A 12113-nucleotide genomic window follows, 5' to 3' on the forward strand; every position below is an offset into this window, starting at 1 on the left:
CTCAGTTTATGTTATTTGCTCATTTCTTTATTGTGGTTTTTAGTACTTGTTTCATAAAAACTTTTTATTTATTAAGGATGCCAATCATGTGTCATATGCAGAGTTTTCCAAGTTATTTAACAGAAGTTTTAAATTTGTATGTAGTTAGATTGACTTGTCTTTTCTTCTTGATTTCTAGCTTTTATATGCTCAGAAAGTCCCTATCCTGTTAATCAGGTATTTTTGTCTATATGTTTGAAAGCTAGATGAATTTTTACCATGGTGCCCATAAGATACTTCAGCAAACTGGTGCAGTGCCTAATAAATATGGCACTTGGGGACATGATGTGTGGTCACCAGAAGTTTGCCTGATAGATCTCAGTAGACATTGGTCACTGGGGCGAATGTTCACTAAGCCATGTTTTGAAAGAGGAATAAATATTACCCAGTCAAACAAAAGGGAGAAGAATCTTTCAGATAAGGGATCCATGACATGAAAGAGTACAGAGGGAAGAAACCAAAACCATGATGTGCAAGGAATGCCTGCATCAGGAGCTTAGAGTACATGTTAGGGGAGGTGTTAGTTAGGCATGGTCAGATCATACAATTTTCAGGCCATGCTGAGAAACAACTTTGCATATAAAAAATGAGAATTTATTACAGGGTTTAAGTAGGAAAGTGACATGGGTTGTAGTGACATTGGGAAATTTAGGTAAATTACTTAAGTTTGCTAAAAATAGTGGAGAAGAGAATTGGAATGGATGAGGTTTGAGTCCTGGCAATCCATTAGGAAAGCAAGCAAGTCACACTTAGCAGCAATATTTAAGAAGTGTGGGCTGGGCATGGTGGCTTATGTCTGTAATTCCAGCACTTTGGGAGGCCAAGGCGGGAAGATTGCTTGACACCAGGAGTTCATGACCCTCCTGAGCACCATAGCGGGACCCCTTCTCTACAAGAAAATATGAAAAATTAGTTAGGTGCCTATAGTTTGAGCTTCTTGGGAGGTTGAGGTGAGAGGATCTCTTGAGCCTAAGGGGTTGAGGCTGCTGTGAGCTATGATCATGCCACTGTATTCCAGCCTCAGCAACACAGCGAGACTCTGTCTCAAAAAATAAAAAAAATAAATAAAAATAAGTGGAGGATAGTATCATTTGGGCTAGAGAGCAATACACTCAGAAGATATTTAGATGATAGAATTTTTCCACTTGCTCTCAATCCCCAAAGGAGGGTCAGGCGTGGTGGCTCATGCCTGTAATTCCAGCACTTTGAGAGGCCAAGGTGGGTGGATCACTTGAAGTCAGGAGTTCGAGACCAGCCTGGCCAACATGGTGAAACCTGTTCTCTAGTAAAAATACAAAAATTAGCCAGGTGTGGTGCTGGGCACCTGTAATCCCAGCTACTCAGGAGGCTGAGGCAGGAGAATCTCTTGGACCCGGGAGGCAGAGGTTGCAATGAGCCGAAATCACTCTGTTGCACTCCAGCCTGGGTGACAGAGCAAGACTCTCTCTCAAAAACAAAACAAAACAAAACAGCACAACGAAGGACATAGCATAGCACAGAGGAAAAAAGCTCTGATTGGAAATCTGAAGCCCGGCTCTACCCCAGCACTATGATCTTTACTAGTTACCTCCCCTCTGAGGGCCTCTACTTCCTTATTTGTATAAGGACTTTCTGGACTAGATGATCTTTCAAGTGTCTCGCAGTTTTAACACTTCTCTGTTCTTGTAGTTTTAGGCATGAGCTTAGTGTTTCGAAACTGTAAAATAGCCTGAAAAATCTTGTGAAAATAGGAACTTACACTTTTCTAGGATTTTTGTTTCCTGCTTTTATAAAATTGGAGCTAGTGAGGACTAGATATCAGAATGAGCCCCTGCCTACCTTTTGGCCAGCTTTGTACAGGGGTTTCTGATGCCCAGAGGAGAGGCAGTTTGAGTAAGGGCAGCTGGCAGCAAGCACGGAGCTTGCACGGAGCTCTCTCATCTTCCTAGTGTGGCTCAGTGGCACCATCCTTGAGGCCTCCTGTCTTGTGACCATGAGCAGACACGCTAAAAAATGACAGCCATATAGCCAACTAACTAAAGCTGTTGGAAACTCAAACCCATGATTCAAATCTATTGGCAATTTAGGTAAAATCTAGGGTTTGGCTCATTCAGTCTAACAATGCTCACCCAACTGCGTGGCCAAAAACAGTATAGCTTATTGCCATTTTTGTCTTCAGTGGGGGCAGAAAAACGGAAGGATATAGAAAGAGAAATGTCTTGCCTCTCAGAAGTTCCTTGCTCTTTGTTAGTTAGTTTGCTATTTTCTGTCATTTTTGTCTTGAGGCATTAGAGTTGGGTCTCCATTCTACTGTCTGCCTTGTAACATTATCTAAGGAATCTATAAGCAGCTTAACCTTGTCAAGGCAAGATTGTACTAAAACAGCCTGTTCAGGAAGCCCTGGAATTCCACGCTTCAAGCCATTAGCTGTGTCTTGCTTACATGAAGCTTATCATGCCACCCTCAGAAAATTTCCATCTTATCGTGGGCGGCATTGTAAATAATGGAAAAAACTGTCTGAAACTATTTGAAAGTTTTCTTAGATTATTTGGAAATTTCCAGCTTTGTGCACTAGACAGCAACCCTCTGACCTCTGGGATGACAGCATAAAGGTGAGGTATGCCTTCTCCCACTCAGCCAGGGAGGGCCCATAATGACTGTGCTGACACTTTCTATTATTTTTGTCATGAAATCTCTGAGTTGAGTCACTGAGCCTATGGGAAACAAATTCACTTTAGGAAAAAAGCTTAGAAAGAAGAATTCATTCCTTTGAGATGGAGTTTCCCCTTGTTGCCCAAGCTGGAGGGCTGCAGTGCAAATAGCATGACCTCAGCTCGCTGCAACCTCCACCTCCCAAGTTCAAGCAATTCTCCTGCCTCACCCTCCCGAGTAGCTGGGATTACAGGCACCCACCAGCAAGCCCAGCTAATTTTTTGTATTTTTAGTAGAGATGGTGTTTCACCATGACCAGGCTGGTCTCGAACTCCTGACCTCAGGTTATCTGCCTGCTTCATCCTCCCAAAGTGCTGGGATTACAGGCATCAGCCACAGTGCCCAGCAAGTGTAACACTTCTAAAAGTCTTTTATTTATCTGCCTATAATCTTAAGAGTGAGTTATTAATTAAATTTTGTCATTGAAAATTTATTATTCCTTTAGGAAGCAATTTTAGGAGGGTGCTTAGGTTAAGATGTAATTATATACTTAAAATTCTTCTAGGTTCATTTAAATATAAAGTAGTATACCATTATTACAAGTTGTCAAAGGCTAAAACATGCAGTATTCTCAGTGCAACTCACTTTTTGTTTCCAAAGCTCTTTGCATGCATTAACAATCTTTACACATTATAAAGTCACTGTCACCATTTAGCCCACCTTTGGGCTAAATGGATACAGAGTTGGTTAATTCAAAGCCATGTACTTTATTCTACCTAAATTTTGTTCATTCTGTTATTCAACCTGAAATGTCCTTTCCCCTCAATTTCTGCCTGTGAAAATTATATTTGTCTCTTAAGATTCAGATCAAATGTTACTTTTCCTTACCTCCTAGGGTAGATTTCTAAAGAAAACGATCTGTGAACATTTAGGATAGCAAGTAGTGGCCACCAGGAATTCGTGTGGATTACTGATAAAGAAGTCATTCTGCACTAACCTCATCTCTTCTTTGGCATTAAGGCTCATCTGATAAATAAATAAAGAAAATGCAATAGACATATCTTTGGATTTCAGGAAGTCTTTGGTAAGGTCTCTCTTGATAGGCTTGTGGTCTATCAATGGTACAATTAGGGGGAGTAGTAACTGGTTAAATGGCCAAAGCCACAAATGACTGAATAATAGCTTTTGGCCTATGAAACGTTTCCCATGAAATGCTGCCAGGCATTTGTCTTGGCCTTGTCTTAGAGAAAAAACAGTTATTAATGATGAATCAGTCAGAATAGATTTAGATTAAGTTGTAGTATCCAAGACCCCCCACTCCACCCCCACTGCCAATTTAGTGGTTTAAAACAATAAAAATTGATTTCTCTCACGCTACTTGTTCGTCCTGAGATGATGGGAGCTGGGTGTTGGGGGGTCTGTGCTTTGGGTGATTGTTGCACTCATGATTTGGAACATCGTTGGCCACCAAGGCAATGTGAAAAGAGATGGTGGGGAAGCCCATATGGATGCACAACCACACACACCTCAAGTAAATGGGTGTGCAAGGCGGCCATGTGCCTGCAAGGAGGGAGCCATCATGTTTGTGAAAAGCCCTAATGACCACCACACCCATTGGAATGGAAATAAGGTGATGATGGTGAATGATACCAAATTAGGTATATAGTGCCTAGGATTTTCCCTCAGATGACCTGATAGGAGGTTCTGAACTCTTTCCCTAATTATTTATACAACTCTGGGCATATCACTTAACTTTCCTCAGTCTTGGTTTTCTTACCTGTAAATTAAGACTATCAGTGAAATCAATGTGAGGGGGTGATGGCGAGGTGCTGCTTGGCTGGCACTGGCGTTTCTGAGCTTGGAGTCAGGTTTCTCTGTTGGTGTTTTATTCTTAGATGTGTAAAAGGTATGAATTGAACATTTTTTTATTATGAATGGTACCATTATCAATTTTTTAAAACTGGCTTTTTAAAGTTTAATGTAATTTGTTTTGAATTGTATATTACATTTGTCTGATATATTTTTGCCAAACTTAAAAAACAATATTAACTCTCTTATAGATAGCTCATTGTTATTTATTCAGTCTGAAAGCCTGTTTTTCTTAGTATAGACATTTGATTCATTTATATTTATTCTCAGAACTTAAATTTTTCTTTCAGGCATCTTAACTTACACTTTCTGTGTCTATATTTCCCTTATTCTGATTTGTGCTGTATATACTATTTGCTTTGCACTTGCCTCTTTGTAAACATCCTGTTTTTCAATATACAAATATATATCTTAAACAAATAGAACTCTATCTCATAAAGCTTATCTTTTTTGAAATACCCAAATCAAGAATAAACATTTATGACTAAAAATTTTGAACACTGAGTATGTGGGATTTTAAAAGTGTAATGTGTGATTATAAATGCCACATTTAATTTTTAAAAGTAGTCAATATGTATCTCTTTATAAAATACTTTTCTTCTTTTTCTGTTAAGATTTGCAGGATTGACAGTGATTATTCAGACCTATTAAGTTGGTGCAAAAGTAATTGGTTTTTGCCATTAGTTTTAATGAGTTCTTTTTTGTTTGTTTTGTTTTTGTTTTTTGGGGACAAGGTCTCATCCTGTCATCCAGGCTCGAGTGCAGTAGCAAGATCCCGGCTCATTACAGCCTTGACACCCTTGGCTCAAGCAATCTGCCCACCTGACCCTCCCCAGTAACCATGCTTGGCCAATTTTTTATATTTTTTTTAAGGACTGGGTTTTACCATTTTCCCCAGGCTGGTCTTGAACTCCTGGGTCCAAGTGATTCACCTGCCTCAGCCTCGCAAAGTGCTGGGATTACAGGTGTGAGCCAATGCACTTGGCCTCTTCTTGGGTTCTTAATTGCATTTCATTTCTGTGTATGAGGGACTGTGTACTGCAGGAACTTTATTCATAAAGAAATTAGGAGATTTTCTGAGCCTCTGCATCTGAGGATGCCTTTCTGTTGTCTTTCTACAAGAAAGTCAATGAATATGTATGAATTCTTGGGTCAGACTTTTTTTTCACCTAAATTCTGAAGATGCTGTTCCATTGCTTTAGTGTCTAGTGCCTTGTGAAGTTGGCATGCTTTGCCAAGCTTATTCAAAATTAGAGTTGCTGAAGATAAGTCTAAAGTTTGATCCTTTGTAGGAAAAGCAGCTGCCTTCCATTCTGTAGGCCTAAGCAGTCTCTGGGGCCCCTGGCACTTGTCCTGCCCCAGGTGCTGCTGCGATGACCTGTTTCGTGTAGCCTCCAGTGGACTTCATGTGGACATAGCTGACCATGCCTTGCCTTGTGTCAGTCCCACATCTCTCTACTTCGGACCTGGGCTTTCCTGCTGATGCAGAGGTACTGGACATCTTGGGAATTGCTCGCCATGACATATGTGCACCCCAGAAATGAGTGGAAGTTTACATCACCAGGAGCACATTTTTGGCCAACAGCAGGTGGGGAGGTAGTAGGTAAAATATTTTCCCTTCCTTTTCAGGACAGAGTTGCTGTAGCCCGAAAGGCCCTGTGATATTTTGAGAAATCTGTTATGCTTGAAACTAAGGATACCTTGTATATTTGCTCTTCCTTGCTCACTTCCTTTCTCCCAACTTCTGCTTCCCTGGGGTTGTTGTACACCCACCAAAATAGTAGCACCTAAACCTTTGCCTTGGGCTTTGCCTTTACAAAAACCCAGGCTAAACCAACAGATAACCTGTGGTTTTTGCTTGAATACTTCTAGAATTTTTTCTTTGTTTTTGGAATTTAGAAAACTTACTAAAACAAATCTAGGTATAAACTCCTTTGCAAAACTGCTACCTGGATCATTGTGAGAACTCTCTATATCCAGACTTGGATTTAAAAAAACAATCAGGATAGGTTTTTTTTTTTTCTAGCATTTTATCTATTTGTACTGTTTTATTGTTTATTTTTAGAAATGCTTATTTTGGTTAAATCCTTACTCAAATATATATAGAGATTTGAATAGTTCTATTTTTACTATGGCTTCTCCTTTTGTTCACAGCTTATGTCTTTTGTATTTTCTTAGCAACATGAAGCGTGTGTTACAATCGTTTTCTTCTTTGTCCTTGCAATGTGTGTGCTTTAGAGGGCAATGAGTCCCTCAGAATCCTCTGGCCTTTCTTCTCATTTCTGTGCTTGGGAATATTTCCACATGCCCAGGCTTATTTTCCTTTACTTATCCATGTGAAGAGAGGTCTATGATGTCCCAATTTTGAGGAACAGACAATACATAGGAATTGCTTAGTGGGCACAGCCTCACCATGGTAAGATACAAAGGGTGCTATCCGGGGCTAAAAAAAGGACTGAAAAGGAAGCATGGCGGGTGCTGAGTTGGCAACCTGGAAGAGGTGGTGGTGCTGGAAGAACTGGCTGCAACTGTGGGACCTCATTTCATGGAAGCTGCTCCAAGCCCCTGTGGCACACACACCTGGGAGAAACAGGGTCCTGGGAGAAAAGGCTTACTCTTATGCTTTCGGTCAACAAACAGCGGTTTCCTGGACCATGAGCAAACTGCAGCAGCTGGGAGCAGGCAGAGACAGTTGTATGGGTAGAGGGAAGTCAATATACACGTAGCTTCCTGCGGAAACTTAACAGTCTCAGGCAGTGCAGGATGGAAAGTCACACTCCAGAGCCTGAAGCACCAAAATGGAACAAGCTCAGGGGCTGGCTGCCTGCAGCAGATCCAGGAGGATTAGTTAATTTTGCGTTGGAATTGAGAGTGCTGTGATTTCTAAGGCTTTATGTTATTGCATGGACAATTTTTCTTATTTTATGGTATTTCCTTTGTTCATGTAGGGGATTTTGGTGGGGAGGTTTTTAGAATGTTCTCTTAGTTGTTAGGTAGATGCCCAAGGGCATTTCTTTGTTCCTAAGGACGATGCTGATGCTCCAGCCCAAAGGATTTGCATTTAGGAATTTCAGGCACCAGTTGGCAAACAGGGGAATCTGTGAGCTCTCCTGCCTGAATTCAGGATGGACCTAAGACATTTTAGAGTCCAGCCTTAGGTGAGACCACTAGGTGAGTTTCTGAGAAATGATCCCAGCAGCTGACCAACTCAGTTTCTGCAGCCGTGTAACACATTTGCAAGATTCAAGCACTCTAGTGAAACACAAATACACATTGTGTAGCAAACAGAATTGGGATAGGTTAGGCAGAGCGAAGGCATTAAACACCACCCCCCTTCCCCCCGACCTCACAATGATTCTAATAGCCAGGCACAAACAGCTTCAGGATCTTCGAGTAGCAGCTGCAGCATTTAAATAAACATCAGCTTCTGCACGTGCGTTCGTGGCAGGCCTGTCAGTGTGCTTTTCAGCCACACCTGCTAGCCCAGATGGCGGCCTCTGTGAGCAGCCTCAGCTCCTAAAGGAAGGACAGTCCTGGATTGTTTAACAGAGGTTTACTGATGGGAAAATAACTACCCATCACCTCAGGGAACATTCTCACACATTTTCTTTATCATACATTAGAAACGTCCCCACTTTTTCTTTTTTTCCCCCTAAGACACCAGAACCTCAAGTCTTTTGCAATAAAGACACAAGCCCATTCATTGGTTCCAAAGTGGATTTGCACAGTCTCCATGAAAACTGCCAGGGGCTAGGTGGGGCCCTGGTGACCCAGGCCAGGCCACTGAACCAGAGCTGGCTGTGGAATTTGAAATGACGTCCACTCCTTGTACTGTTTGGGTAAAATCTAAAAGGGTAGCTCAGCTGCCTGTGCTTTTTGACTTTGGGAAACTCTTTTCCCTCATGGCTTTCCCAGAGTAGCCTCACCTCTCTGTTCTTACACAGTCTTTCATGCATTCTCTTCTGGGCCCTGAAATGTTCCTATCTTCAGAACCATGTCCTTGGCCCTCACTCCTTCCCCCTCAGCACTTGCCTGAGGCCATCCAGATTCCTGACTTCCATACCCATGCCACTGCCTCCCTTTGGGACATCTCCTGGGTCTCCTACAGGCATCTCAAATGTCTGTTGTCCTCTGTTCTCTGCCTCAGTCACTAACTTCCTTGTCTCCCAAAAGTTGACCTCGTGCCCCAGTCTCCTCCTGGGATTATGGGTCTTTCTTTGTTCTAGCCTTATCTCCTCGCTTCTTGGTTTTTCACTGTTTGCAAAACTTTCCTGCTTTTTATATCTGGAAAAATCCTTGCTTAAAAACAGTCCTGCTCATAGGCTAAAACCTCTGTGGAACTTCACCCAACCCCTGCTTCCCATGCTGGAATTAATTGCTGCCTTTGTTGGTAAAATAAACATGACCTAGAACCTGCCAGATGCCGAGGCACTAGGGACCCTCAGAGTCCGGGGTCGGGGATGGACCGTGGTTAGTTAGCATTTGAAGTGGTGCAATAAAGATATGGCCTAAGAGCTATGGGAATACAAAGGAGGGATTTGCTAACCCTCCACTTTAGAAATTCCCATGTAATGGAAAATTAATTCAGCTGGGAGCAGTGCGTGGCCCTAGGTGACACCTATGGTACACTCCAAGCAGCCATGTTTCCCATGCAGATCTGAACTTGACAAGGCTTTCTTCTTCTTTACCTCACCTAGCCACCAATCCTGCCTTACTTCTTCCAAACACATCTGTCATCTATTATTTCCATCATGAGGTGCCACAGAGCAAAGACAGTATCATTTCTCCTTTTTCCTCTTTTGAGATCTCGGCATGAACTCATGGCTGTAATATCTATAACTCCTTCAACGTGACATGGTGATGCTAGCAAAAACTATACCTGTAAAAATAAAAACAAATCTTAAATGGCACCCACTCATAATGAACTTCTGGGTTCTGCACCCTTTACAAGGCTTCTCATCAGAGATCGTCCCTCTGCCATGGGGTCCTTGAATTTCTTCCCTGTGGGCTTTGTTGTTTATCACATGCTGTTCTGATCATGCTATCTTTTATTTAAATAGAAAGACAGCATGATGATGAAATGAAAATGATCCTATGCTTGCGGCAAGTGTAGCACCAATACCTGATGCTTCACAGTTTAACATGTTATGTCAAACTGTTTTTCTAGAGCAGAGGGGGAATATTCCAGAGCCGAGGGGAGAGACGAGGCTTCTTCTGGGAACTGGGACAGTGAGGAGAAGCAAGCATCTGGTCACGGCCCCATCCCACGGACTCTCTCAGGGCTTAGGAGCTGACTTGCAGGGTGAACTCATGAACAATGAATTTGAGAGACAGCAGGGAGTTTAGCAATCATCTGGTCTAACACTATTATTTTACAGATGGCAACATGGAAGCTCAGAGAGGTAAAGAGGTATGTTTATGGTTCATGGAGGATTTGTGGCAGCCAGTGCGTAAGCCAGTGTGCCTGAGGCCATCTCTGTTTAGTGGTGTCCATTCCACACTGCACTGTCACCCCTGGAGCTCTGATTGTTGTTGCTTGGAGCTATGAGCTTTAGTCATGAGTACTGCCCTATGAGGTAGATATATCCTCACTTAGAGGTGAGGACAGAGAGGTGTAAAGAAAAATTGCCCAAGATTACAGGGCATCCTTCTAAAACTGGACAGCCTCACCTACAGGATGGGACTAAAAATACCAATTGATAAAATTATAAGAAATTAGGGGTATAAAATTTGTGAGGTAGGATATCATGAGGTATTCATCTGTTTTTTTTTCCTTCACATTTCTTTTCATTCTTTTATTTAGATAGCTAGTTAAGAGGGAATCAGAGAGAATTAAGCCAGGGACAAAAGAGGTCACATTCTTTTTTCTTAATTTTAAATGTCTTGGTCGTTGCTGTGGATATTAGCCTGTTTTCATTTCTCAGGAGTTCTGAGGCCCTTCCTATGTTGGGGATCCCTCCATCACATGAGTCTTGGTGGAAGGCAGGATCCTACCTTCTGCTTGAAAATATATGGGGCTGGATTTTATGTCTTTCCGTAGAACACATCTCCACAAAAGAGGAGTAAAAAAGCCCTCTGGGTAAGGAAGATGGGATAGAGAATTGGAGAGGAAGGTGGCAGGATCTCAGAGAAGGGGCTGTGTATCTTGCCCCTCCCTCTCACCCAGTGGAGTTGGCTGCAAAAGGGAATGATGTCAAAACATACTGAGAATTCTCAGTTCAAGGATAGAGGGGATGTGTGCAGTATTCTCCTCTGGAGCCCTGGGAAGAGGCTGCCTCCCAAGGATAGAGGGGATGTGTTCAGTATTCTCCTCTGGAGCCACAAGTGCTTACAAACACTATCTCAGTGATGTTTCATTTTCAAATGTTAATTTAACATACATGTTCTCTACTGACCATGAGAATTCTTAAGGTAACTATGTGGCAGGTTTAATGTAATGGACAAAAAGTGCCGGCCTGCTGTTGGACTTCAACTCTTTTGGGAATGCTGAGACCAAAAAGTCAGATACAAAGACTTAATCCAAAGTCAGTTATCCAGAGGCTGGCTTCTTATATCATGCAGCCAGGTTATCCAGATGACTGAATTCTGCCTTTTTCTGCTTGTGTTTTGGGATATATCAGTGTATGTATGTTTGTATATTCTGTTGTGTTTCTGTCAGGTGTGAATTGCTAAATTTTACATGAGCTAAATCCTTCTTGGAGATGTGTTCGGGCTCAGAGCTCAACTTTGTGGCAAATTCTGGCTTCTTGGCACTAGCATTCCAGGTGCTGATTCTGTTTCTCATCTCTTCCTGATGCCACACCCCTTTCTGTTCTTGTGCCTCTTGCCATGTGGTTAGAGAGTGATGGGCTGAAGAGTTTAGTCCTACAGACACCTGGGCACCAGCCCTGCCTCAGCAGCACCTGCCATTTTTTATTTCTTGTGTCTCCCAACACTGGTTCTTTCCCTTTTACTCATCTGCTATTTGGCAGCCACCCTACGTTCCATTCCATCACCACGAGGAAAAGACCAGGGACAAATCAGAAATGGCAGTTGTCTTGGTTGGCTGACCAGCTTCCAGGAGACTGTGGCCCAGAAACTCAGGCATGGTGCAGCCGAGGAGAACCGGTTGGAGAGCCTGGAGAGGAGCTTCCCTCTGTGTCCCTACTCCCTACCTTCCACTCCTACTGCTTACTATCCAGATAAGGATGCACAACTTCAAAAAACTGTGGTAAAATACCCATAACAGTGACCATTTTAATCATTTTAAGTATAGGATTAACTACATTCACATTGCTGTAAATCATCACCACCATCCATTCACAGAACCCTTTCATCTTGTGAAACTTTTTTTATTTTTATTTTTATTTTTATTTTAAGGAGAGGAGAGTTTAATAGACAAGAAGGAAGGGAGAAGACAGAAGCTCCCTGATACAGAGACAGAGGCGAGTGGGCTCCACAGCCAAAAGAGGAGGTCCCCAACTGTGGTGGACACCAGCCAGGTATGTATGCAGAGGCTGGAGGAGGTGATGTCTGATTTGCATAGGGCTCAAGGGATTGGTTTGATCAGGCATGTCATTCACCTAGGCCGTGAA

The 12113-nt window shown here is 42.4% G+C and overlaps 1 protein-coding gene across 1 annotated transcript in view; it reads left to right on the top strand.

The window, feature by feature from the left end:
- LOC105726706 (protein fantom-like) overlaps nt 1–12113 on the top strand; it is a 494354-nt gene that overhangs the window by 22706 nt on the left and 459535 nt on the right. Inside the window, exon 2 of the mRNA XM_064373604.1 lies at nt 11899–12020. Coding sequence (XP_064229674.1) covers nt 11899–12020 — 122 coding nt within the window. The remainder of the gene's footprint in view (nt 1–11898; nt 12021–12113) is intronic.

The sequence above is a fragment of the Aotus nancymaae genome, unplaced genomic scaffold (genome assembly GCF_030222135.1).
Source record: "Aotus nancymaae isolate 86718 unplaced genomic scaffold, 86718_ANA_hifiasm-v0.15.2.pri h1tg000009l, whole genome shotgun sequence".
Classification (NCBI taxonomy): domain Eukaryota; kingdom Metazoa; phylum Chordata; class Mammalia; order Primates; family Aotidae; genus Aotus; species Aotus nancymaae.